The sequence below is a fragment of the Ahaetulla prasina genome, chromosome 4 (assembly GCF_028640845.1).
Source record: "Ahaetulla prasina isolate Xishuangbanna chromosome 4, ASM2864084v1, whole genome shotgun sequence".
Classification (NCBI taxonomy): Eukaryota; Metazoa; Chordata; class Lepidosauria; order Squamata; family Colubridae; genus Ahaetulla; species Ahaetulla prasina.
The window spans coordinates 31901412-31929205 of NC_080542.1; the positions used below are offsets into that span (position 1 = coordinate 31901412).

Here is a 27794-nt window from a genome sequence, read left to right on the forward strand (position 1 = left end):
AAGTTCATATAAATGAACTGGGGACAGGAAATATAAATTCATATAAATATAAATGAAAGAATCTCCTTTCCTTTTGTGAGGGGATCCACATTTTTTTCCACAATCCAGAGAAGTGCCAGAATTGACATTTCAGATAGATAGCTGCTTCAATTAACCATTATACACTTATATTCTAAACACCTGAAACTAAAGATTGCTATAGCTAGCTCTGGATTCTATGTTCTAGGATTATAATATAATAATAATAATAATTTGACCATGAATTAGGGTTTGATATATAATCTAATCTTTCAAAATATTTTATGCTGGTAAGAAATTGATGTTTTCCTATTTTTTCCTTCCTACCAATTCTATGGGACACATTTCGTGTGTGTGTGTGTGTGTGTGTGTGTGAGAGAGAGAGAGAGGGGGGGGGAGGGAGGGAGGGAGGGAAGGAGGGATGGAGATTTGCTCATAAATAATAATAAATGTAATTCTACTCCAAACTATTTTTCAGTGTTTTTTATTTTTCAAAATTCACTGATAACATGTGAGCAATTACAGATTAAGAAAAAAAATCACCAAGATTGTTTAGTTCCAACTTTCTTATCACTATCTTCTCACAGCAAGTATAGATCAAACAAAAAACCAAACAAAATAAAATGAGGATCTATTTCTAATTAGCTATGATGGACTCTGGGGAATGGAAGAAGTCTCCGAGAATCCAAAGCAGACTTGATGAAATTTGCTTCATATATAGAAAATCCTTTAAATTCCTCATTGATTAGAAAAAGTTGTATATAATAACATGCAAGATTTTTTTTAAAAAAAGAATACTAATGCTTAGTGAACAAAATGGCTAATTTCTTCATGAAACACTGAAATTAAAAATGCTGCTGAGTGAAATTTATTGGGAAGTAAGTTTATTGTTTATCATTTTCTTTTCATCATTCTTGGTCTTAATCTGAGCTCTTATCTTAGCTCTTACCTTTTGCCTTTTTTTCATCCAAATACCTATTCTACCTCCGAATCTGTCAAATTCCAAAATTAACCCATTATAATGTTCATTTACATAGTAACTAATATAATACAAATTGTCATATTATAAGATATTACCTTATGCCTCCCACTGACCCGTACGCTCTCACAGAGAGGGTCTTCTCAGGGTGCCGTCCGCCAAACAGTGTCGGCTGGCGGCCCCCAGGAGCAGGGCCTTCTCTGTTGGAGCTCCGACGCTCTGGAACGAACTTCCCCCTGGCTTACGCCAAGTGCCTGATCTTCGGACCTTTCGCCGTGAGCTAAAAACACACTTATTTATTCAAGCAGGACTGGCATAATAGTTTTACTATTTTTAATTGGGTTTTTACTATTTTAGGGTTTTTAAATTTTTAAATTTTAAGGTCGGCCTTTTTTCTGTAATTTGCTTTGTTTTAACTTCTGGTTTTAATTGTATATATATTGAGTTTTATTCTTGGCTGTACACCGCCCTGAGTCCTTCGGGAGAAGGGCGGTATAAAAATCTAATAAATAATAATAATAATAATAAAGAGTGCTGAACAATGCAGAAGTATATTGTTGTGGTTACAATTATTATCATCCCTAGTTTCACATACTAGGTTCATGCCCCTAGATGGGATTGCCTGACTAGTATAAGAAAAGATGCGGATATTTGATACATTACATACATTACATAATCAATTACATAATTACATAATTTATCCATCCTATACATAGTTTTTTTATATCAATTCAAATGGAAATGGATATAAATATATATAATATATAGGAAATATATTAACAGTTCTCCCTTTACTTCTAGGTTCTCAAATCTGTGGGCAGAAATGGTTAATGATACTACAGTGTTTTTTCTCTTGGAATTTTCAAATATATGGGAACTACAGCTTCTGTATGCAATGATACTTTTGTTCATATATTTAATTACATTAGCAGGAAATTTACTCATTATTTCTGCAGTTGTTTTGGACTCCTGTCTTCACATCCCCATGTACTTCTTTCTGACAAATTTAGCCTTTCAGGACATTGGTTCTGTTTCAGTCATTGTCCCCAAAGCTGTTTTCAATTCAGTTATGAACATAAATAGTATTTCTTATCCTGAATGTATAACCCAAGTGTTTTTGTTTGTATTCTTTGTAGACTCTGATATTTCTCTTCTTACTGTCATGGCATATGATCGGTATGTTGCCATTTGCAATCCATTACGATATGAAATGATAATGAATAGGAAGGTTTGCACCAAAATAGTTAGTAGTGTCTGGATTGTCAGCTTTCTCAACGCTGTACTAAATACAATAGGAACTTTCATAACTCCGTTTTGCTCTAATATTATCAATCAGTTTTACTGTGAAATCCCACCTTTACTTAAACTTACCTGCTCAGATTTATATATAATTGAAACTGGAATTGTAGTATTTATTTTTACAATAACATTTGGTTGTTTTGCTTTTATCATTATTACTTATGTACAGATATTTACTGCTGTTTCAAAAATCCCTTCTGATCAGGGAAGAAAAAAGGCCTTTTCCACTTGCTTCCCTCACCTTACAATTTTTTCTTTATTTTTATTTACAGCCTCACTTGCTTACCTGAGGCCTCAAACTGACAAACCATCGAACATTGATATCATTATTACAATAATATACTGCATTATTCCACCAATGTTGAATCCAGTAATCTATAGCATGAGAAACAAGGATATTAAGATTGCTTTATCAAGAATTCTGGTGAAAAGACATTTATGATGTAATTAGAAATATTGAATATAAATTTTATGGTTAACAAAAATTTCTACCCTCTTTTTCACATACTTTATCACATACTTTTCACACTCTTTTTCACACTTTTTTGTTTTATATTAAAAGGCTTATTTTAGATATTTTGACTCCTGGACTCAAGATGTTTAGCTTCCAAGCAAGTTTTATTTCTTGTGTTTAAAATGGAAAATGCAGTATATATTAGAAATTTTGATTTGATTTGATTTGATTTCTTTTTGTCACAACAGTATACACAAACAATTGTCATAGATAAAGCAATATATTTTGAAGAAAATATATACATATATGTAAAAAAATATGCATCAACTATATCAATTTGATATGATGAAGGGAACAATAGGACAGGAATGGTAGGCACTTTTGTGCTCTTATGCATGCCCCTTATAACCCTCTTAGGAATGGGGTGAGGTCAATAGTAGGCAGTTTTTGGTTGAAGATTTTGGGATTTTGAGTAGAGACTATGGAGTCAGGTAATGAGTTCCAAGCATTAACAACTCTGTTGCAGAAGTCATATTTTCTGCAATCAAGTTTGAAGCGGTTGACATTTAGCTTGAATCTATTTTTTGCTCTTGTAATATTGCGATTGAAACTGAAGTAGTCTTTTATAGGAAGGATATTGCAATAGATGATTTTGTGTGTTAAACACAGGTCATGTCGAAGTTGACGGAGTTGTAAGTTTTCTAATCCCAGGATTTCAAGTCTGTTGGTATAAGGTATTTTGTTGTTTTCGGAGGAGTGAAGAACTCTTCTAGTAAAATATTTCTGGGCTCTTTCTGTTGTATTTATGTCAGAGATGTGGTATGGGTTCCAGACGGATGAGCTGTATTCAAGAATAGGTCTGGCAAATGTTTTGTATGCTCTAGTTAGTAGTGTAGAGTTTTTGGAAAAGAAGCTGCGTAAAATTAGGTTTACAACTCTTAGAGCCTTTTTTGCTATGTAGTTGCAGTGGGCTTTGGCATTAAGGTCATTTGATATAAGAACTCCAAGATCTTTGACAGGATGGGGGTCATCAGTTAGGTAATGTCCATCAAGTTTGTACTTGATGTTGGGGTTCTTTTTTCCAATATGTAAGACTGAGCATTTGCTGGTTGAGATTTGGAGTTGCCATGTTTTAGACCAATCGGAAATTAAGTCGAGGTCTTCTTGAAGGGTAGAAGTATTATTAGTGGTATTAAATAGTTTGACATCGTCAGCAAAGAGAACACAATAACTTGAGATGAGGTCACAGAGATCATTTATGTATAGTATGAAGAGTGTTGGTCCAAGAACACTACCTTGGGGAATGCCACTTTTGACAGGAACAGGATTAGATATAGCGTTGCCAATTTTGACCACTTGTTGTCTGTTTGACAGGAAGGCATTTATCCAATTGTGAAGAGGTCCCGAAATGCTGTAGGATTTTAGTTTGAGGAGTAGTTTATCATGTACTACTGAATCAAAAGCTTTGCAGAAGTCTATGTAGATTGCATCTATTGCTTTTCCTTGGTCAAGGTTGGTAGTCCATATGTTTTTGCAGTGAAGAAGTTGTAGATTACAAGACATTTTTTTTCTGAAACCAAATTGTTTATTAGAGAGAAGGTTGTTTGTTTCGAGATGGAGTGTAATGGATTGGTTTATGATGGATTCCATTACTTTGCATGAGACACAACATAGAGAGATAGGTCTGTAATTTTCAACAAGGCATGGATCTCCTTTTTTGAAGATAGGGATGACTGTGGCTAGAGACCAGAGTTTTGGAAGGGAACTAGTTTTGAAGGCTTTATTAAAGATAATGCTTAGGGGTTCAGCTATATTAATTGAAAGTTTTTTTAAAAAGTATGCACATAGTCCATCTGGTCCAATAGATAATGATGGTTTCAGGTTGCGAAGGGCTTTTTCAACATTATCTTCTGTAAAGTCTATGTGTGTTGGGCCGTTGTTTTCTTCTGTGGAGTCTATATGTGTTGAGTTGTTGTTAACATTTTTGATACAATTAAGGAATGTTGGATATGAGCCATCACTGTTTACAAAGACTGAGCCGAAGAATGTGTTAAAGAGGTTTGCTTTAATTGTTTTGTCAGTATATTCTTTACCGTTAGATTCTTTTAGTGGTGGAATGGTTCTTTTTTCTTTTAGTTTACTGTTTACAAAATTATAAAAAGCACGACTGGAATTGGTGCGTAGAAGATTTTCTTCTTGTTTAGTGTGGTAAGTGTTCATTCTATTTTTATTTGGTTGCAAATATTTTTGTACCGGTTTTTGAAGTTTGCTACATAACCTTTTTTGTTTTTTTTCCAGAGGGATTTTTTTTTTTGGATTGCAGCTTTTTTATTGATATGGGAAATTTGCTTTTCCTATTGATTTTGGTGATGATTTGTGGTACATATAGTTTGATGATTTTATTAATTTCAAGTAGGAATACTTTATAGTGGTCTTCTGTAGTGATACAGGATGAGAATAGATTATGCCAGTCAAGAAATGAGAGATCATTGTTTATAAGGTCATAGTTGGCTTTTTTAAAATTGTAGTTTAAAATTTAAATTTAAAATTTAAATTTAAATTTAAAATTTAAATTTAAATTTAAAATTTGTTTTGTAGGATTTGAAGAATGTTTCTCCAAAAGTGCTCATATAATAATTTCTTTAATAGATAGTTATTCAATGATGGCTTATGATAACTAACTTGATAAATATAGAGAAAGGGATACACAATGCCTGTCATTTGAATACTGCATCTTCCAACCTTGCACAGTATGTATTGGCAAAGTTAATCCATATCTATTGCTTTTTTCTAAAGAAGATTGTCATTTATATGTTAAAGTAATGGATAGAATTAAATCTAGTCTAATTTTGTTTATAAACTAAAGAAACTTGTTCTAAATGAATTTTGGTTATTTATTTGGTTCAAATGATCATATTTTACAAGTCATTATAAAATAATAGAATTTTCTTTATTAATTAAAAAAATGGAACAAAAGTATCTGTCTGTTTGTTTGTTTAAATAAATAATATACAAACTTATACTTTGTGAAAAACATGTTTGATACTGAAGTAGAAACCATGTATAGAGAGAGAGCATAGGGAATGGCCTGGAAGAACACGATGAAAAGTCACGGGAACTGTGAATGTCAAGGGAACTGTCAGATACATGGTGTTTAATTCAAGGCCAGGAAAACATCTCAGAGAAGATCCTCACTAGTTTACCTCAAGATAAAGGAAGTGAGGGGAAACAAGTTGAAACTTACAAGACATACTATAGCTGTTACCATAAAAGTTTCAGTATTTATAAGTACAGGGCAGGGATGAGAGTCATTAATTTTTAAAAGGAACCTAATAAATGGATTTACAGAAGAAATAATAAAGAATATTTGTCGTTCAGGGTTGAAATAAAGAGTTTTTGGTGTTCTCTGAGCTTGGTTGTAAATGTTCAACTACCCAAACTAGGAAACATCATCAGTGCTAGTATGTAGCTCTTTGAATCTCTGTGGAAAAGGAAAAGATTTGAGATTACCCACAAGCTGTCCCTCATGAACAGTCTGCAAGGCGGTGGTTCCAGCAGATTTAGAACCCCTGGGAGACAAGGAAATATCCATCTTGCTCAAATCACTGTCAGTATCTTTGAAGACACTAAGTTTGCATACTTCCTCTTCTCATCGCTTTTAAAAATTGCTTATTAACTGCTTTCAGCTATTAGACAACTTTGGACTGACAGCATAGGGTGAGTTTCCCTTGAATACTTAGCAAAGGAAAGTTCCAACTATAAGTTTAAGAGGTTAAAAACTTTTTTTTTTGAATAAACAGCTATCAAGACTTTTATTTTAGAAATTTACAAATGATTTAAGAGTACAGATAAAGTTGAAGTAAGATTTTTGAATTAATTTTAAAGAATCCTTTCCACAGAAAAATGATTTAGTTTTATTTTTTTAAAATAATAATGAGATTTTAAAAAATGGATAATGGACAAACTAAAGGTTACAATTAAAGGAGAACACATGAACTCAATTTACATTTACAGAATGGGACAAAATATTCTGACACTGATCATTTTAAAAGCCTTTTAAAAAAAAAATGGGCTCAGACATTAGCGTTAACAATATCAACAGTCTTCTGCCTCTTTGGAGAAAGACTGTCTACCAAAGATTGTGGAAGAGGAAAGATTTACCAGACAAGAATGGATTAAATGGATTGAAAATGGATTAAAAATAGTAGACTAGAAGAATGAAATGGGAAAAAAGACATCACACTAGATATACTATAGAAACTGACTGATATAATAACTAAAATGAAAATACGAACAATAAACCAAAAGAGTGACATGGATATTTTTCCTATTTTGGATTTACAAAAAAGGCCTGTTTTAAAGAAACTCCTGAAAGTGGACACAAAAAAAGAAAGAAAATAAATCAAGTTCTACAACATTTATTGAATGCACTAATGGTTAAAATTGTTAGAAGTAAAAGAAAAAAAATATAAAGTTAATTTACTTGATCAAGGTTAAAACATATTTGTTATATATCATAATACTAAGAAGAGGCAATTTGAGGAATATAAAGACAGATGTTGATATTATTTACATAACACATTTTTTAAAGTCTGCCATTTAAATTCATTTTTGAGAAAGCTGAAAAGAGCTTCAGGGGACAGATTTCAGAGGATGGGAACAAATAACCTACTGAAGAACACACTCATTCATACACTCATGTGTATTCCAAGGATCAGCTGTTTCAGAAACCTATATTCAATGCACAAAGCCAAAGTGGTTTTTGTTTTTGTTCCAAAACCAATATGTATTTGACAACTAGAAAAAGGGAAGATAACCTTGCTTCTTTTTCTAAGATTTCTTTGAACGGATACAGTTCATAGTCAGATATTGTTGAACATAGGAAAGTAATTCAAATATTTGTGATAGTCCTTAAAAGGCATACAATAAACAAAGAAAGAAAGAAATGCTTCTATAAGACAATAGCCATAAAAAAGAGTATTGTTGAACAGGGGTCTCCAAAGCTGGCTGCGGAATTCTGGGAGTTGAAGTCCACAAGTCTTAAAGTTGCCAAGGTTGGAGACCCCTTTTCTAGAAGTCTCCTTCTTTGTTGTTGTCAAGTAGAGAAGTTTAACTGCCCTTCATTACAGATTAATAATATGGAACAACACAATTTTCAAAGTCAGTTCCAAGAGTATTCAAAATTCTTATTTTAAGAGGCATGGGACTCAAAAAGCCAAACAAGTAATAAATTCAGGATCATTGGTATTATCTTAATGAAAGATCCAGATTCTTTGTCTGATTTGTTGCTCAAGGGTTTCTTCTTCTCTAAAATCTCTAAGTAGTTCCTCTTAGCAATAATTTTTATGATTTTCATTTTGCTAACTGTAAACTTTACATCAGAAAGGAATTATGAAGAAAGGATTTTGTATTCACATGTTGGCCATTGGGAAACAACTTCTCCTCCTCCTCTTCCACCTCCTCCTCCTCCCCGAATTTCTATTCCAATAAAGTCAATAAATTGTTCTGTAAACTGGCAACATTATTTACATTCTTTGTCATGGATTTATACCTTGTTCAAGTTTTACTCCCTGTCATTAGTTGTCCAATAATATTTTAAAATTTCATCTTCACTGTTGCAACTTATACAGTATGAATACCTTTACTGCTTTGCTCAAAATACCTTGTGGTGAACAAAAACCATAAAGAGTTTACCCACTTGCCTTCCTCTCTTCATTGTTGTTTGTTAATTTTTTTATTTATGCAAGTCAATGTAATAGCAAAGCAGTTAGATTTCTATACCACTTCACAATGCTTTGCACCCTCTCTAATAATATTTCCTCAATAGGTAACTTGGCCACAGAATACATTATTATTCCTCCGGTACTGAATCACTATACTGATAGCACGAGAAACAAAAGAGTTTCAATTGCTTTGTGGATATTTTAAAATATGTGATAGTTTTCATATGTAACATATAGATGTTTTATTAAATGGTTTTGAAAGTGATCTTACTTTGTCATAATATTTTTATCAAACCTTAGAGCTAGAGAAAATGATTGATTAACATTTTGTTAACATTTAATCTAGGATCTTTACAGAACTGTGTTTAGTTTTCTTAATAGAATAGAATAGAATAGAATAGAATAGAATAGAATAGAATAGAATAGAATAGAATAGAATAGAATAGAATAGAATTTTTTATTGGCCAAGAGTGATTGGACACATAAGGAATTTGTCTTGGTGCATATGCTCTCAGTGTACATAAAGGAAAAGATAACTTCATCAAGAATCATAAGGTACAACACTTGATAGTCATAGGGTACAAATAAGGAATCAGAAACAATCAATATCAACATAAATCATAAGGATACAAGCAACAAAGTTACAGTCATACAGTCATAAGTGGAAGGAGATGGGTGATGGGAACGATGGGAAGATTAATAGTAGTGCAGACTTAGTAAATAGCTTGACAGTGTTGAGGGAATTATTTGTTTAGCAGAGTGATGGCTTTTGGGAAAAATCTGTTCTTGTGTCTAGTTGTTCTGTTGTGCAGTGCTCTATAGCGTCGTTTTGAGGGTAAGAGTTGAAACAGTTTATGTCCAGGATGTGAGAGGTCTGTAAATATTTTCACAGCCCTCTTTTTGACTCATGCAATATACAGGTTCTCAATGGAAGGTAGGTTGGTAGCAATTGTTTTTTCTGCAGTTTAAATTATCCTCTGAAGTCTGTGTCTGTCTTGTTGGGTTGCAGAAAATGTGGAGTTCCCCTGGACTTGGAAGACAATTGTGGCTAGAAAGGCCTTTTCACAGATTCATCTTTGTATGTGTGTGTGTGTGTGTATTTTTTTGCAGATTGCTCATATTCCTGGACCTATAAGACTTGCTTCCTCTCAATTGTGCCTTAGTGATTTTCTTCCACATTGACTGCTGCAATATGCTCTACATAGAGCTTCCCTTGAAGAGATCTGGAAATTATAGCTGGTCTGCAGGAATGCAGTATTGTGTGCAGTTCTGATCAATATTGTCAATATTACAGTGTTGTTGTGTGAATTGCACCATCTTTTTTTCTGGGTGCAATTCAGGGTTTACTTATAAAGATGGTCATTTCAAAGTCATTAAACTAACCAGAGCATACAAAACATTTGCTAGACCAATTCTTGATTACAGCTAGCCTGTCTGGAACCCACACTTCATTTCGGACATTAATACAATTGAGCGTGTCCAGAAATGTTTTACAAGAAGAGTCATCCACTCCTCTAATCACAACAAAATACCTTATGCCACCAGACTTAAAATTCTGGATTTAGAAAATTTAGAACTATACCACCTTCGGCATGACCTGAGCATAACTCATAAAATCATCTGCTACAATGTCCTTCCTGTCGAAGACTACTTCAGCTTCAACCACAATAATACACGAACACACAATAGATTTAAACATAAAGTGAACCGCTCCAATCTTGATTGTAGAAAATATGACTTCAGTAACAGAGTTTTTAATGCCTGGAATGCACTACCTGACTCCGTGGTCTCATCCCAAAATCCCCAAAACTTTAACCAAAGACTGTCTACTGTTGACCTCACCCCATTCCTAAGAGGTCTGTAAGGGGCATGCATAAGAGTACCAGCGTGCTTATTGTTCCTGTCCTAATGTTCCCTTTGGTTGTATTCAATTTGTGTGGTTATTTCATGCTTATACATACATATATATATATATTGTTGTGTTTGACAAAATAAATAAATTAAATTAAATAAATAAATAAATAAATAAATAAATAAATAAATAAATAAATAAATAAATAAATGGCCAGGCTATCTGAGGGGCTACCTTTCCTTGAAGTTTTCTCTCAATTCCATTGTGTTAGGTACAGTGAGTATATTCCAGCTCTTTTTGTTGCCATCTAGTGGAACTTCGAAGGTGTGACTTTATGTCCAACAGTGGTTGTCTTTGGTGTATGTAAGGCAATATAAATACATTGAAGTCCAGTTTGATTCCAACAGAAGGGGGTGGAAATAGTTTTTGATGATTGAGCTGTTCAAATGTGACTGATTCCATCTTCAACATAAATCTATGTCCTAGTCAATATCTAGTAGCCCTTCAGGAAATATATTCCCTAGAAAGAAAATAGAAAAAGATACAGTAGTCTCCTGAACTATTGGCTAAATGCTAGGCTTATTTTCTTGAATAACAAACTTCTGAAATACATTGATTCTAGAGCTTATTATGTTAATTAGGCAAAGCAAAGCAAAAAGAAATGTAAAGGAGGGAAAAATGACCCTTGAGGTTGTTCTAATCAACTGTTCAGGACCCACGGGAACTAAATGAGTCTCTGAATAGGCAATAAAAGATTTGATAAAACTATACTAATGCAGAAAACTATTTAAAACCAATATTTAGAATGCAAAGTAGACATACAATGATCAGTTTCAAAGGAGGAATCTTCCAGGAACAGGAAAATGAATATCTAATATGTGAGAATCAGATTAAAAGAGGAAAGTAAGCTGATTTCTTTTCTACTTTTACCTCCTTTCCTTTATCTTCATACATTCATATTCTACAGTTATTCATATTCTACTGCTATCTATAAATCTATTCATTCAGCATTTTCTTTATAAATTCCCCACATTTTTTCTCTTACTCCTGCTAAAGAAATCTACATATTTAAATTTTTGATGTGACAACTGGAAGAAACTCTTGGAATGGGATGAGAGAGCTCCATATTTTGGGTTTGTGAAGGCTCCCCTTTTCCCACACTCAGTTCAGATCTTTCCACTTTTCTTCCAATTTGGAAGTTGCTGGGATCGGGACCTATTCCGATTTCAATATATTTCAACATCTCTTTCAACTGTAAAATGAATTATGGTGCTCAAATTGAAGAAAAGTCAAATTCATTTAAATAAGTTTATATCTTTATTCTCTTTAGAGCAGTGGTGAAATTCAATTTTTTTTTTATTACCGGTTCTGTGGGTGTGCCTTGGTGGGCATGGCTTGGTGGGCATGGCAGCAGAAGTATACTGCAAAATCTCCATTCCCTCCTCACTCCTGGGGGAAGGATATTGCAAAATCTCCATTCCCACCCCACTCTGAGACCAGCCAGAGGTATTTTCCGGTTCTCTGAACTACTCAAAATTTCCACTACTGGTTCTCCAGAACCTGTCAGAACCTGCTGGATTTCACCCCTGCTTTAGAGCTATTTTCTGTTCTTTACAGTAGGAACTCCAGTGGTGTATGGATTATGTCAAACCTGAGTTTTACAGATTTTTATAAATCTGTTTAATTATTGATTAAGATGATGTGATTAATTAATTTCATGCAGTTATCCACAACCTGGGGAAAATAAATTGTTCCTATAGCTATTAAAGAAAGAATATTTATTTATATATATATATATCTGATCAGAAAACATATATATATATATATATAAAATTCTGAATATGACAGAATTTATAAACATTCAAGCCATGTTTCTTCAAATCTAAATGTTCCATTTGGGATACATTTGAAAATTTCTCTTTCCATTTTTTCACCAATTCTTGCTCTTCCATTTTTCACCAATTCTTGCTCTTCCATTTCTGAAAAAAATATAGATTTTGGTGCAAATTCTTTTCAAGATATAATCCAAATGGAACTGAAGAACACATTATATCTCTTTTCAAGGTGGCTGTTGAGAAGGACACAGTGGAGGAGAGGGCCTCATTCAGGTAACACAGATAGGATTACACAGTTAGTATTCCAATGTAAATTAATCTCAGACAATTAAGTCACAAGAAAACAATATATATATATATATATATATATATATATATATATATATATATATATATATATATATATATATATATATATATAAAATTCTGAATATGACAGAATTTATAAACATTCAAGCCATGTTTCTTCAAATCTAAATGTTCCATTTGGGATACATTTGAAAATTTCTCTTTCCATTTTTTCACCAATTCTTGCTCTTCCATTTCTGAAAAAAAATATAGATTTTGGTGCAAATTCTTTTCAAGATATAATCCAAATGGAACTGAAGGGGAACACATTATATCTCTTTTCAAGGTGGCTGTTGAGAAGGACACAGTGGAGGAGAGGGCCTCATTCAGGTAACACAGATAGGATTACACAGTTAGTATTCCAATGTAAATTATCATTAGCTAAAGATGCAAGATTCTTATTTTTAGTTTCTTCTCTGAAATTTCACCTTTATTTCCAAGCTTTAGGTGGATATGCTTGCAGTAATCTTACTTGCTATTTAAAAGAATTAAAAATGAGATTCTCCACTGTCTTTGAATTGAGAATTGTAAATGCTGATATGAGACATAATTACTCTTAAATAAAAGCAATTGGCTCAACACCTCTTAATGTAAATTAATCTCAGACAATTAAGTCACAAGAAAACAATACTTACATTTGAAACTGTTTATTAGCATTTGGAAATACCAATTTTAGTTTAATCTTCACATAAACACATAGAATTTGCTTTTTAAACATTTTTACCTAATTACCATTCTTTAGGTTTCTGATATTTGTGACAAAACAATGGATAATGACACATCTGTATTTCTTCTACTGGAATTCTCAACAATTCGGGAACTACAGGCTATATACATAGCTATATTTCTGATCCTGTATTTAATGACCCTAATAGGGAATGTTCTCATTATCTCTGCAGTTGCTTTTGACTCCCGCCTTCACACCCCCATGTACTTCTTTCTGATGAACTTAGCCCTACAAGACATTGGTTCTGTTTCACTCATTGTCCCTAAATCTGCTATCAGTTCCATTATTTCTTATTCTGGATGTGTTGCTCAAGTCTTCTTGTTTGTCTTCTTTGTAAATTGTGATATTTCTCTTCTTACTGTCATGGCATATGATAGATTTGTTGCCATTTGCAATCCTTTACGATATGAGATGATAATGAACAGGAAGGCTTGCATCAAAATGCTTGGCAGTGTGTGGATTGCTAGCTTTCTCAATGCTGTATTAAACACAATTGGAACTTTTACTACTCATTTCTGTTCCAATATGATCAATCAGTTTTTCTGTGATATCCCACAGTTACTTAAACTTGCCTGCTCAGATTTATATTTAATTGAAACTGGAGTTGTAATATTTAATTTTATCTTAACAATTGGTTGTTTTGCCTTCCTCATTATTTCTTACATACAAATCTTTATTGCTGTTTCAAAAATTCCTTCTGTTCAGGGAAGGAAAAAGGTCTTCTCCACTTGCTTCCCACATCTCACAGTTTTCTCCTTATTTTTGTTTACTTCTTCATTTGCTTACCTGAAGACTCCATCTGATACCCCATCACACTTTGATTTTGCAATTACTGTCATGTATTCTATTGTCCCACCTATGTTAAATCCATTAATATACAGCTTGAGAAACAAAGACTTCAAAATTGCTCTTTCAAAGCTTTTTGCTCTGAGGACTTTCATTTCAATTGGCAAGAATTAGGAGAAGACATATAAAGAATAAGGTATAATGTGAAGCCTATTTTATACTTTCTCATTGAGGGTGGATTGAATTGTCCTGAAACTGAAAGATTGTTACATGCAATTGCCAAGACAGTGGAAGCATAGCTGGAGTTCCAGAATCCAAAAGATCCATGGACATGAGAAGAAGGATGAATGTTCCTAAGGCCACTGAAGCAAAAGAAGAGTCTGCAGAAAACAGCTAGAAGAATGATATGTAGCCTTGGATTCTAGATGATGGGAGAACTGGTTTCACATGGGTCTGGTGCTGGATAACTGGTCCAGTGAATATTAAGCAGAGAAGCTTTGAGCATTCCTAAATTTGTTGACAAGTAAATATGGAGGAAGGAAGAAACAAGCAATGAAGCTTATTATTATTATTATAAACAAAGTAGTCAGATTTTAAGTGGTTTAATTAAATTCTAAGTTTTATATTGTTTGATATTGGTGTACATATTTATGTTTATATAACACACACACACACACACACACACACACACACACACGGAGGGTGAGAGGGAGGGAGGAAGAGAGAGGAAGAGATACAAATGCTAATTGATGTATAGAAACATTTGCATATGTAAAGTCTCATGAATACACTTTGTGCTAAGTTTATATAATAATAAACAATTACTTCATTTGTTATCTTGTAGCGCAGATTCCTCATCTATTTGATACATCTCATTTTCATCTTTCCGTCCCCTTTGTTGATTTCTCGCTACCTGAATTTCTTGAATTCTTTGTCCTGAAATTGATTTGAACATGAATTATTTTCATTTTGATGATTTGACTGTTTCTGTTGTGATTTATCGTGTTTTTTTTCTTTCTTTTCCCAATCCAGTTATTATGATCACTCTAAGCCCTGCTCCTACTCCATCCCAATGTGCAGGTACCAGAACTTTTTATCATTGCAGCTTGGATTTCTTGCATCATTTATCTAATGCTTCTCTCAACTACATAGAATTGCCACTTTTCTGCTTCTGTTCCAAATGTGTGTCTAATCCTGCTTCTTTCCCACTGTTGGAAGAAATGGCAATCTGGGTTCCAACTGGGAAAAAGATACTGGAAACATGGAGACTGCTTGGAAAGATGGTTTAATGGTGGACAAGAATCACATAGCTTGAGTTCCTGAACAGGAGCACATGGCTTGCATTCCTGAGTAGTGTTGGAAGAAATATCCATCTGGGTTCAGTTCCAAGTGGGGACAAAGACACTGGAAACATGGAGGCTGCTTGGAAAGATGGTTTAATGGTGGTCAGGATCACATGGCTTGAGTTCCTGAACAGAAAAAAAGGGATGAGATCCTGTGCGCTCCCTAGCTTTATGCTTTTTCTGAGCTTTGAACTTTCTGGGGCACAGGAAGAGTATCCTGATTGGTTGTCAAACTCCCAGGTGATCTAGGGGTCTTAGCTAACATTGTAGGTTGTCTCTCAAGCTTGCTTGAGCCTTGCCATGTGGTGAGTTTCTGTTGCTAGATGAGTCCTATTGTGTTGCAAATGATGGTCCATTGACAAAGATGGGGGGAGTGAGTGAGCTTGGCTGAGGCTTTAATGGCCCATTGACAAAGGTGGGGGGGGAGTCAGGAAGCTGCTTTGTCTTTAAAACATGTTTCTCCATTTCTCATCCAGGGAAATATATTCTGCCTTTTTAAATATTTTCTAAAATATTTCATTCTTCTAGGAGCAGGGGTGGGTGCTAAATTCCTACAATTCCTACTTTTTTTCAATCCCCCCACCTTTGTCAATGGATCATCATTTGCAACACAATAGGACTCATCTAGCAACAGAAACTCACCACATGGCAAGGCTCAAGCAAGCTTGAGAGACAACCTAAAACGTTAGCTAAGACCCCTAGACCACCTGAGAGTTTGACAACCAATCAGGGTACATTTCTTATACAGGAACAGGAAACACCAAGGTGGGGCCCCACAGAGAGTATAAACTCAGGCATTCAGCATCCCTTCTACCCTTCTACCCTCTTCTTCTCTTCTTCTCCTCTCCTCTCTGGTTCTTCACCCAATGCCTTGAACATGTGACCACCATTAAACCATCTTTCCAAGTAGCCTCCATGTTTCCAGTGTCTTTGTCCCCACTTGGAACTGAACCCAGATGGATATTTTTTCCAACAACAGAAAAGGTGATCACATGCTTCAAAGTGTTGGATGAAGAACCAGAGAGGAAAGGTGAAGAAGGAAAATAAGATGCTGAGTGCCTGAGTTTATACTCTGTGGGGTCCCACCTTGGTGTTTCCTGTACCTGTATAAGAAATGTACCCTGACTGGTTGTCAAACTCCTAGGTGATCTAGGGGTCTTAGCTAACTTTGTAGATTGTCTCTCAAGCTTGCTTGAGCCTTGCCATCTGGTGAGTATCTGTTGTTAAATGGGTCCTATTGTGTTGCAAATGATGTTCCATTAACAAAGGTGGGGGGAATGAGTGAGCTTGGCTGAGGCCTTAATGGCCCATTGACAAAGGTGTGAGCAGGCAGGAAGCTGCTTTGTCTTTAAAACAGATTTCTCCATTTCTCATCCAGGGAAATGCAATACTCTGTCCTCTTCAATATCCTCCAAAATATTTCATTCTTCTAAGAGAGGGGTGAGTGCTAAGAGTAGAGTCCTACAATCCCTCCTTTTCCCCCCAAAAAACATTTGAGTTTTGAAACGTGTTGTTGGCAAAAGATTAAAATTGACCAGATCATGGAGTCTTGATGGGTGCTTTTATTTTTTTCTGGTGCAAAGGGAAGGCATTGATAGAGGCAGCAGGATTCCTTCAGTGGGTCCCAAAAGGAGAGCTTTCAACCACGAAGGTCTAGCAGCCAGGGCAAAAATTCTGGAAAGAAATTTACAGTATCCAATTTCTATGCCAATTAATTTCAGATGTCAGATATTACTTTCTGTGACCTTCCAGTCAGGTTTTAAGCAAGCACATGTCGCAAAAATTTTCACAGCCATGATTTTCCTTTAAATTACAGGCTGCCCATTTCCAAGGGATGGTTACTTGAACCTGCCCTAGCTCTTACTTTAGTCCATCCAAGATTTGTGAGTCCAAATTGAAGTTAATCAGTGTGCAATCCAGGCTTTTTCTTTCTTTCTTTCTTTTTTAAATTACACGCAATGAGTCCTGGGACTTCTACTCATGAGACCACCAGCACAACATATCTTGCTTTACTGGGCAACTGGGCAGCATCATTTGTGAGTCACAGTCAGGGCTTGGGTTTTGGATATCACTTTTTCTACTATCTCTTTCAAGTGGGGGAATTGCCTGTGGGGAATACCCCTCCCCATGGAATTAGCAGGGAGATATGACTGCTTGGGCTTTAATGTGCCACAGAGCAAAAACCAACCTAGGAGAAGCTTTGGGTGAAGGTAAGTGAAGTTTCAGTCTACAGGTAATTGTGAATGGTGTGTCTCTCTGTGTGTGCATGTGCACGCAGCTAATTTTACAATTCAGGCAATACAAATAATACAAACATGCTAGATGAATTTCCCTACCAGCAGAAAGAAATCTAAGGTGTTCAGAACTTGCTGTGGTAGCCACTCTCAATTACAATCCTTACACAAGTAGTTTAGACTTATTACAATATAAATGAGACAAGAAAGAAAAGCTTACAATGAATTTCCACCTTCCCCCATAGTCTTTCCAGCTGTCTTCTGGGGATTGAAAACAGTCTTTTAGTCTTTACTTGTATATCTCAGGGTCTTTTCTTTCATGTCTGCTGGGTGGCATGCTTGGTGGTATGGCTGGTCAGTCAGGCTTTAAAACATCTGCTCCACTCTGGTTGCTGCGATGACTTTCAGTGGAGGCTGGATTGAAACCCAATTCCTGGCTCAAATAGATGGAAGGTCTCCTCTGGAGGCAGTATCTGGATCCATGTGCTCTGCTTCCGCAGTTGCAGAGTCATCTTTGCAGGGCTGAAAGACATTAGAACAGGGTCCCCTCCCCCCTTTTGTGGGTAATCTTCCCAGGAAAGGCATTGTAACAGGATTAGAGATGGTGGTGGGATAGATATCTTGCAGGCAGAGTTTGAAAAAACAACATATCATTATTGCAGTTACTGAACAGATAATGCAGTTTCAACAAAATGGAGACACAATTGATGAGAAAGAAAAATTGGTTTACATGGAAGAGGATTAACAGGTAAAATCATTTAAACATAGAGTAAATGCAGGAATGAATTTTTTTCCATGTAAGTGAATTTAAAACATTTCCTGATAAACTTGGGTTGTTACTTTAAGATATAGAGCGGGAAGGAGAGGGGAAAAATAGAAATAAAATGAAAAGTTCTCTTTACTCTGTTCCTGTTGTCCAGACAAACATAAGGTAAAGGCTCCTTCTCTCTTTTTTTTTTCTCTCTCTCCCCCTCTCCCATTTTTTCATTGCTTCAACCTTTTTTTCCCCTTTTCTTTAACAATTTAAAATCCTTCTCTCTAAGGATCAGATACATTTTACAGTTACAATTACCTCGAGGGCTCACAAAGACTTAGACATACACATAAACAAAAACTAGGACACAGGGGATAACAGAACTGAGGTTTACACACACACTAGTCATTCCTGCCATAAATCTCAGTTAAATAAGGGAAGGCACAAATCTTAACAAATATACCATGTGGTTGCATAGAAGACAGAGAAAGAGACAAACAGACAAAAACCCCAACATTTTCCCTTTTCTTTCAAGTACCTTTATTTAGCCAAATTAGTTTTCCTGTATCATCTCTCAGCAAAACCCATTTCTTACATATTCTTTTTTTCTCTTTTTCTTTTCCATACCAGCTACGGCCGGTATCTGCCATCCATCCCAAGCCTCTAACAATTCTCCCAGGGTGTTTCCATTCAGGATCCTCAAAAGTATTTGGGGGAGACTTTGGTTCCCTTACAAAGTATGTGCACTCCTCTCAGGGGGAACTCTCAGGCCATCATTTTCGGACTGGGGAAAAAAGACAGTCCAGGAGGACTTGCTGCCCCCAGCAGACAAGTACTGGAGTTCCTTCCATAGGCCTAGGTTTTCGGATTTGGAAGAGTTCAAATCCGGGAGGACTTGCTGCTGTTTGCAGGCAAGTACTGGCGCTCCTTTTAATTTAATCTAATTTTTCCAGATTTCCTAGAGTTCAGGGCTTTGCTTTTTGTGATAGACACAGGGTTCCTTCCAATTTCTTAGTATTTGCAATCGTGCCTCACTCAGCTCCTTTCCTTCAACAGACTTCACATCTGGCGATCCCTCCTTGCTTTCTCAGTTCTGTCAGTCGCTGCTCAGGGGAACTAGCAACAGGCAGAGGTGCAGCTGGGGATCAGTCAGAGAGGTGATATCCCACTGCTATCCAGAGTAAGCCCATGTGCGTGCGCACACGCGCACGCGCACACACACACACACACACACACAAGCATACACACATTTCCCATGCTTTTCCATGCTTTAATATTAAAATTTAGAGGTAATCACCTTCTTTCCAAGCAGCCTATGTGAGTGTGAAATGCATCTTTTAATCATCATCCAGCAATTAGTTGAATCCAAATTCTTCCTAACTATACAAGTTCACTGTCCATAAAATATGGTTTTGTTGAATTGTGTTTTTAAATCTGTAGAAATGTGATATGAATGTATGTTCATGAACCAAACACTTTTCACCCTTTGACCCTCTCTATATGTATATAAGTTTACATGTGTACCTGATTGGCTTAGAGACATTGTAGTTATCCAAAATAGATGTACTTGGATGATTAAGTTCTCCCTAATCCTAATCGTGCTAGTTGAGTAGTTGTAGCAAGGTAGGTTCTTCTAACTTGAAGCTTCACCTCAGGTGAGATAAAACCCAAATTCCTTGTTAGTTTCAGGTTTTTAACTCCTTTTATTTTAATCATTTATTTATTTTATTTATTGAAATACTTGATTTCCATTTTTTAAAATTTATTTTTGTCACAACAAAACAAACAAATGTCATAGATAAAACAGCATATCTTGAAGAATATATATATATATATATATGTAGGTCTTTGGTTGTTCGGGTTTTCTCCCGTGTAAAATTGGAAATGTCTTGGCAACGTTTCGACGAAGTCTCATTCGTCATCTTCAGGCTTCAGCTTCGTGCTTCTGGGAGCAATGTGTGATGGCAGCTGTTTCTTCCTTTTAACTGCTAGTGGGGGTTTGAACTGATTGGGTGGGAGCTTGGCTGTGTTCTGATTGGATGGAGGTTTTTTTGTGCTCTGATTGGCTGGGGGTGTGTCCTGTTTGGGTGGGGGCTTGGTTGTGCTCAATTTAGTCTGTGTTGCAGGGGGATTTGAGCTGGTGAGCTGCATAGCTGTTGTTTGGCTTTGTGGTGGTGCTACATCTTCATAGTGGGTGTCAGTCTGCTGCATGTATGGATTGGAGGGGTTTGAAATGGCTAATGTTGCAGCTGCGGTCTGGCATCTGGTCCTTGGTCATGCTTCATGATCAGTGTGGGTTTGGGTCTGCTTTCTGGGTGGATGTGCAGTGGTGACATCCTGTGTGGACCTCGTGAGTGTGGGTCTGGTGTCATTCCTCGTGTTAGGGACTCGTTTGTCAATAAGGGCGGGTTTCCAAATGGCTGGTAGGCGGGAGGTATCATCTCGTTTGTTCATGCTGTGTGGGCGTTTTCTATCTCAATGGCTTCTCTGATTATTCTGTTGTTAAAGTGTTCAGTTTTGGCGATAGTTCTGGTCTTTTAAAGTCAATATCATGTCCTGTGACTTTAAAGTGTTGGACCAGGAAGAAGTTGGTTCTTCTTTTTTGACTGAGTTCTTGTGTTCTTCAATGCGTGCACTTATTCTTCTGTTGGTTTGTCCGATGTATGTGGTGGGGCAGGTGGGGCATGGGATTTCATATACTCCTTGATTGAAAACCTCAGAAAACAAATATATATATATATATATATATATATATATATATATATATATATATATATATATATATATATATATATATATATATATATATATATATATATATATATATATATGTCTTTGGTTGTTCGGGTTTTCTCCGTAAAATTGAAGTGTCTTGGCAACGTTTCGAAGTCTCATTCGTCATCTTCAGGCTTCAGCTTCGTGCTTCTGGGAGCAATGTGTGATCGCAGCTGTTTCTTCCTTTTAACTGCTAGTGGGGGTTTGAACTGATTGGGTGGAAGCTTGGCTGTGCTCTGATTGGATGGGGTTTTTTCTGTGCTCTGATTGGCTGGGGGTGTGTCCTGTGTTGGTGGGGGCTTGGTTATATATATGTTTTCTGAGGTTTTCACGGGTGTTTGTATGAAGTCTCATTCGTCATCTTCAGGCTTCAGCTTTGTGCTTCTGGGAGCAATAATATATATATAATTAAAATTATGCATCAACTATAGTAATTGGATATAATGAAGGGAACAATAAGACAGGAACGGCAGGCACATCTGTGCTCTTATGCACGCCCCTTATAGTCCTCTCAGGAATGGGGTGAGGTCAATAGTAGACAGTTTTTGGTTGAAGATTTTGGGATTATGAGTAGAGACTATGGAGTCAGATAATGAGTTCCAAGCATTAACAACTCTGTTACAGAAGTCATATTTTCTGCAATCAAGTTTGAAGCGATTGACATTTAGCTTGAATCTATTTTTTGCTCTTGTAATATTGCGATTGAAGCTGAAGTAGTCTTTTACAGGAAGGATATTGCAATAGATGATTTTGTGTTAAACACAGGTAATGTCGAAGTCGACGGAGTTGTAAGTTTTCTAATCCCAGGATTTCAAGTCTGTCGGTATAAGGTATTTTGTTGTTTTCGGAGGAGTGAAGATGGGTGGGTGGAAAGATTTCAGTTTTTTTAAAAAACAACAACAACAACAACTTATAGTTGCAGAAAAACATTGGAACTGTAGTATGCTGTTCTCTTCCCCAAAGTAAAGGCAAAAGAGTATATTGTCAGTGAATTAGTTTGCAAGCAGATTGGTAGGGAAGGAAATCTTAATTATACCACTAGGTGGAACTAGCAGAATCACATTCACTTTATCTCAGGTATATTGCTAGTCATTATTTTTACATTCGAACTTGGATTATCATATATAGGAAATCGTACTTGAAATAGCATAGTTCTAAAAATTAGCCTTCTTTAATAGAGGCTTCAATGAAGCAAACTGTATTTCTTATTTATAAAGGTATTAGCTCTTTGAGGCTTGATTGGATTACTTCTGCTTTGGATAAATAAATCTTAATGAAACAGGTACAAGAAAACATTTCTTTGGCTCCTTTTATTATCCTGTTCCATCCCTACTTTTATAGAAATTCATTTGGGGCAAATCTGGCCAACTATGAAAAAGTTAGACAGGATTACACCTAGTTAGTACTCAGATGGAAGATCATTTGGAAATGGCAGTAAGCTAGACTGGAAAGCTGAAAAAGGACAAGATTTAACTGCTGCACTTTATTGCTGAGAAAATTATATATTGAGAAATGTGTAGTCTCACCAAGAGCTGAGTTTGATTCAAAGGAGGTTTTAAGTTTATTTATGCAGAATATTGTTGCTTGAATCCCAAAGGAATCAATAAGTACAGTGATGAATAGCCGTTTTTTGTGGATTAAAAATGTGCAGTTTCTCTATTTCTGATACACCTTATCAGTTGATGTTAGGATTTTTTTCTCAGTAGTCATTCTTTTAAATACTGGTTCTTAACAGTCCAAGATAAGATATTGGGTCCAAGCTTTTCTGGTGGCATTGCCCATGTTCTGGTGGTGCTGTCAATGTTATAAATTAGTGATGAAATAAAAATAGTTCTTAATTTATGATCACAATTGGGATTGGTAAATTTGTTGTTAAACAGTGTAGTTGTTAAGTGAAGTATCATGTGACTGCATCCAATTTTACAATCTTTTTTGCCATAGTTGTTAAGCAAATCACCATGGTTGTTAAGTGAGACACCACCTACATTTGCGAACAGTTTGTGACCTTCTCTGCTGGCTTCTCCAATGACTTTGCTTATTGGAGGCTGGTGATCACCTAATCACAGGACATTGCAACTGCTATAAAATCTTGATAAAATATGAAAATTTTTAAGAAATCAATATACAAAAAACAACAACAACAACAACAAACAAACATAGAAATGGAAAGCATCCAGTATCTTAGAATGATGTTGAACTTGGAATTTACTCTGCTATCACTTTTGTATGGATTTATATGAGCTGAATTATATAGAAATTATATGTTAATAGCTAGCACAACATTTTTCAAAGGCAATTTTGGAAGCATCTTATGACTCTAATGTTATAGATTATTTTAAATTATTGAACTATTAGTGTCATGATCTAAATGTCTCTCTAAGCAGACAAAAATGAAGTAGCATCTGAATAAAGGTGCAATATGAAAAATAGCCCCGTATTTGAATGATAATGAAACTATAAGAGCCAAAATTACAGGCATTCTGTAATACGGGCATTACAGAGACCTGGTTGGGCACAGAGGGGGAGTTCCCCTGGTTGAACTGTGCCCTCCGGGTTTTCGCGCATTTCATCAGCCGAGGGCCCAGGTAGGGGTGGGGGGGGTGGCAGTTGTGATTAAAGAAAGTCTAGAGCCGAGGGAGTCCACTGTGCCTCAGATATCTGGTTGTGAATCCCTCCTTGTGAAGTGGGGTCATAGGAATCAGATGGGTCTGTTGATCACGTACCTGGCTCCTTGATGCGTGACTACAGCCCTGCCTGAGCTGCTGGAGGTGCTTGCCGGGGTGGCAGTTGAGACTCCCAGACTTCTGGTCATGGGGGATTTCAACTTGCCATCGGCCGGCTTGTCATCGACGGTAGCTCAGGAGTTCCAGGCTTCCATGACGGCCATGGACCTGATTCAAGTAATTGATGGCCCTACACACATGGGGGAGGCACACTAGATCTGATTTTTATCTCTGGACAGTGGATTAATGATCTGGTATTAGGAGATTTAGTGACGGAACCGGTGTCATGGTCGGATCATTTTCTCCTTCGCCTGGACTTTCAGACCGCCGCTCACCACCGCAGGGAGACGGAGCCAATGCATTGGTTCTGTCCCAGGCGCCTGATGGACCCTGAGAGGTTCCGGACAGAGCTTGGGCCGTTTCCTGAGGATCTTGCCCACGGCACGACTGAAGAACTAGTTGCGGCCTGGGAGCAGGCCGCGGCTGGGGCTTTGGACCGCGTCGTGCCTTTGCAGCCTCTGACCCGGCGTAGATCTCACTTGGCTCCCTGGTTCTCTGAGGAGCTGAGGGAGATGAAACGCCGGAGAAGACGCCTAGAGAGTACCTGGAGGTCTAGCCGTTCCGAGGTTGATCGGACACTAGTGAGTTCTTTTACTAAGACCTACCTACTGGCAATGAGGGAGGCGAAACGTTCCTACGTTTCCACCCTCATTGCATCGGCAGATAACCGCCCGGCCGCCCTGTTTCGGGTGACTCGCTCCCTCCTTCAACAGGGGGGGCGGGATGACCCCCTACAGGGACGTGCCGAGGAGTTTAACCGTTATCTATACGATAAAATCGTTCAGCTTCGGGACAGTTTAGACCAAAATTGCGATGATCCAAGTAGGATGTCTTGTTGAGGTTATTTGGGATGAGTTTGAGACTGTGGCTCTCGAGGATGTGGACAGGTTACTGGGGAGGCTACATGCGACCACATGTTTACTGGACCCGTGTCCTTCCTGGCTGGTGCTGGCTACTCAGGAAGTGACACGAGGCTGGCTCCAGGGAATTATAAATGCTTCATTGTTGGAAGGGGTTTTCCCCGCCGCCTTGAAAGAGGCGGTGGTGAGACCCCTCCTCAAGAAGCCTTCCCTAGACCCAGCTATTTTGGGAAATTATCGTCCAGTCTCCAACCTTCGCTTTCTGGCGAAGGTTGTAGAGAGTGTGGTTGCATGGCAGCTTCCCCGGTACCTGGATGAAGCTGTCTATCTAGACCCATTCCAATCCGGCTTCTGGTCCGGTCACAGTATGGAGACAGCTTTGGTTGCGTTGGTGGATGACCTCTGGAGGGCCAGGGATAGGGGTTGTTCCTCTGCCCTGGTCCTATTAGATCTCTCAGCGGCTTTCGATACCATCGACCATGGTATCTTGCTGCACCGGTTGGAGGGGTTGGGAGTGGGAGGCACCGTTTATTGGTGGTTCTCCTCCTATCTCTACGACCGGTCGCAGACGGTGTTGACAGGGGGGCAGAGATCGTCCGCGAGGTGCCTTACGTGTGGGGTGCCTCAGGGGTCGATTCTCTCACCTCTCCTGTTCAACATCTATATGAAGCCGCTGGGTGAGGTCATCAGTGGATTCGGGGTGAGTTACCATCTGTACGCTGATGACACTCAGCTGTACTTCTCCACCCCGGACCACCCCAACAAAGCTGTCGAAGTGCTGTCCCGGTGCTTGGAAGCCGTACGGGTCTGGATGGGGAGAAACAAACTCAAGCTCAATCCCTCCAAGACAGAGTGGCTGTAGATGCCGGCACCCCGGTACAGTCAGCTGCAACCGCAGCTGACTGTTGGGGGCGAGTTATTGGCCCCAATGGAAAGGGTGCGCAACTTGGATGTCCTCCTGGATGGGCGGCTGTCGTTCGATGATCATCTGGCGGCCGTCTCCAGGTGGGCCTTTTATCAAGTACGCTTGGTCCGCCAGTTGCGCCCCTTCCTTGACCGGGATGCCTTATGCACGGTCACTCACGCTCTGGTTACATCTTGTTTGGACTATTGCAATGCTCTCTACATGGGGCTGCCCTTGAAGTGCACCCGGAGGCTGCAGCTAGTCCAGAATGCAGCTGCGCGAGTAGTAACGGGAGCCACTCGTTGCTCCCATGTAACACCACTACTACGCAGTCTGCACTGGCTTCCTGTGGTCTTTTGGGTGCGCTTTAAGATTTTGGTTACCACCTTTAAAGCGCTCCATGGCTTAGGGCCCGGGTACTTACGGGACCGCCTACTGTTACCTCATGCCTACCACCGACCCGTACGCTCACACAGAGAGGGTCTTCTCAGGGTGCCGTCTGCCAAACAATGTCAGCTGGCGGCCCCCAGGGGTAGGGCCTTCTCTGTGGGAGCTCCTACGCTTTGGAACGAACTTCCCCCTGGTTTACACCAAGTGCCTGATCTTCGGACTTTTCGCCGTGAGCTGAAAACGCATTTATTTATCCAAGCGGGACTGGATTAAAAGTTTTACTTAATTTTAACTGGGGTTAATTATTAATTTTTAGGTAATGGGGTTTTATCATTTTAACTGTAATTTTAAATTCTGGCCTATTTAAATAAGTTTTTTAATTAGTTTTTATTGTGTATGATTTCTGTATTTTATCTGGCTGTAAACCACCCTGAGTCCTTCGGGAGATAGGGCGGTATAAAAATTTGATTAAATAAATAAATAAATAAATAAATAAATATATCCTGAACTTGTAGAAACATTTACCGGTAATTGTCTTTTAAATGGAAAGGCTAAATTACAAATTGCTACTTATAGTATATTCTTTTCCATCTCAAAGTCCAATCTTGGCTCTGTTAAACATTTTTTCATGTTAAAAAGATAGAAATAGTGAAGGTCAGTTACATTTCTACAGTAATATCATTTTTAGTGTAGTTACACCATCTAATTGGTCAGTGGTTTTTACCACCATGTTAGACATTCATAGACAACAAATAATTGCTTAAGAAGCAAATTGTTGCTTCTTAATTATAGGTACCAGCCAAGTTACCAATTCCTGAAGTTATTGAAAGTATGTGAAAGAGAATCAAGGAAAAGATGACTTTCCAAAGCATTGATCTTTTTGAGTGGGCAGAGTGGGGAATATTGTCTCCACCACATTTTTTTTAGGTTTTCAACAGGATTTTTCAATTTATTTCAATAAACCTCACAAAATATAGATTGCAAAAAAGAAAACAAAAATAATCTCTGTAAAATTTTATACAGTATGCTGTGGTTTATAGTTCAGTAATATAGAGGCTATAAGTACTGTTAAATAAAATAAAAAGCTGTGTCTTTAATCTTAGTAGCATTCTGTTCCATTCATTTATTTCCTTTATACTGGCTTTTTAGACGTCAGATTGTATCAGTTCCTCTTCTTCATTGATAGGTATACATTTAGGTCTGTTAAGAGTTTTTATATGTATAAAAACATATAAGTTTAGATTGCAGAAAACACGATTTCTGTAACAGAATTGTATATACTTGGAATGCATTACCTGACTCTGTGGTTTCTTCTCATAACCCCAAAGGCTTTACTCAAAAACTGTCCACGGTTGACCTCACCACTTTCCTAAGAGGACTCTAAGGGGCATGCATAAGAGCACAAACGTGCCTACTGTTCCTGTCCTACTGTTTCTCCCCTATGTATATATATGTTTTTAGTACCTCGTTTCTCCTCATATATACGTTCATATATTATAAAACCCTTTATTTATCCTTGTATATATATATTGTTATATTGTTATGACAAATAAAATAAATAAATAAATAAATAAAATAAATATATTGAATCAATGGACAAGTTCCTGCAGTTTTCTTGACAAGATTGCTTTCTTCCTAGGGCTGAGAGGGAGTGACTGACCTCCCAACTAGCCTTGTGACTAAGTCAGGACTATAAGTCACAGTCTTCTGGTATCTAGGACAACGTCTTA

General features: G+C 37.2%; 2 protein-coding genes across 2 annotated transcripts; both read left to right on the forward strand.

Annotated features, from left to right (window-relative positions):
* Positions 1 to 1814: 1814 nt before the first annotated feature.
* Positions 1815 to 2738, forward strand: LOC131198172 (olfactory receptor 14A2-like). Its single transcript, XM_058182672.1, has one exon. It carries the CDS (start codon positions 1821 to 1823, stop codon positions 2736 to 2738), a length of 918 nt encoding a protein of 305 aa, XP_058038655.1. The 5' UTR covers positions 1815 to 1820.
* Positions 2739 to 13271: 10533 nt separating this feature from the next.
* LOC131198173 (olfactory receptor 14A16-like) lies at positions 13272 to 14195 on the forward strand. The gene has a single exon (XM_058182673.1). The coding sequence runs from the start codon at positions 13275 to 13277 to the stop codon at positions 14193 to 14195; it is 921 nt and encodes a 306-aa protein (XP_058038656.1). The 5' UTR covers positions 13272 to 13274.
* The last annotated feature ends 13599 nt before the right edge of the window (positions 14196 to 27794 follow it).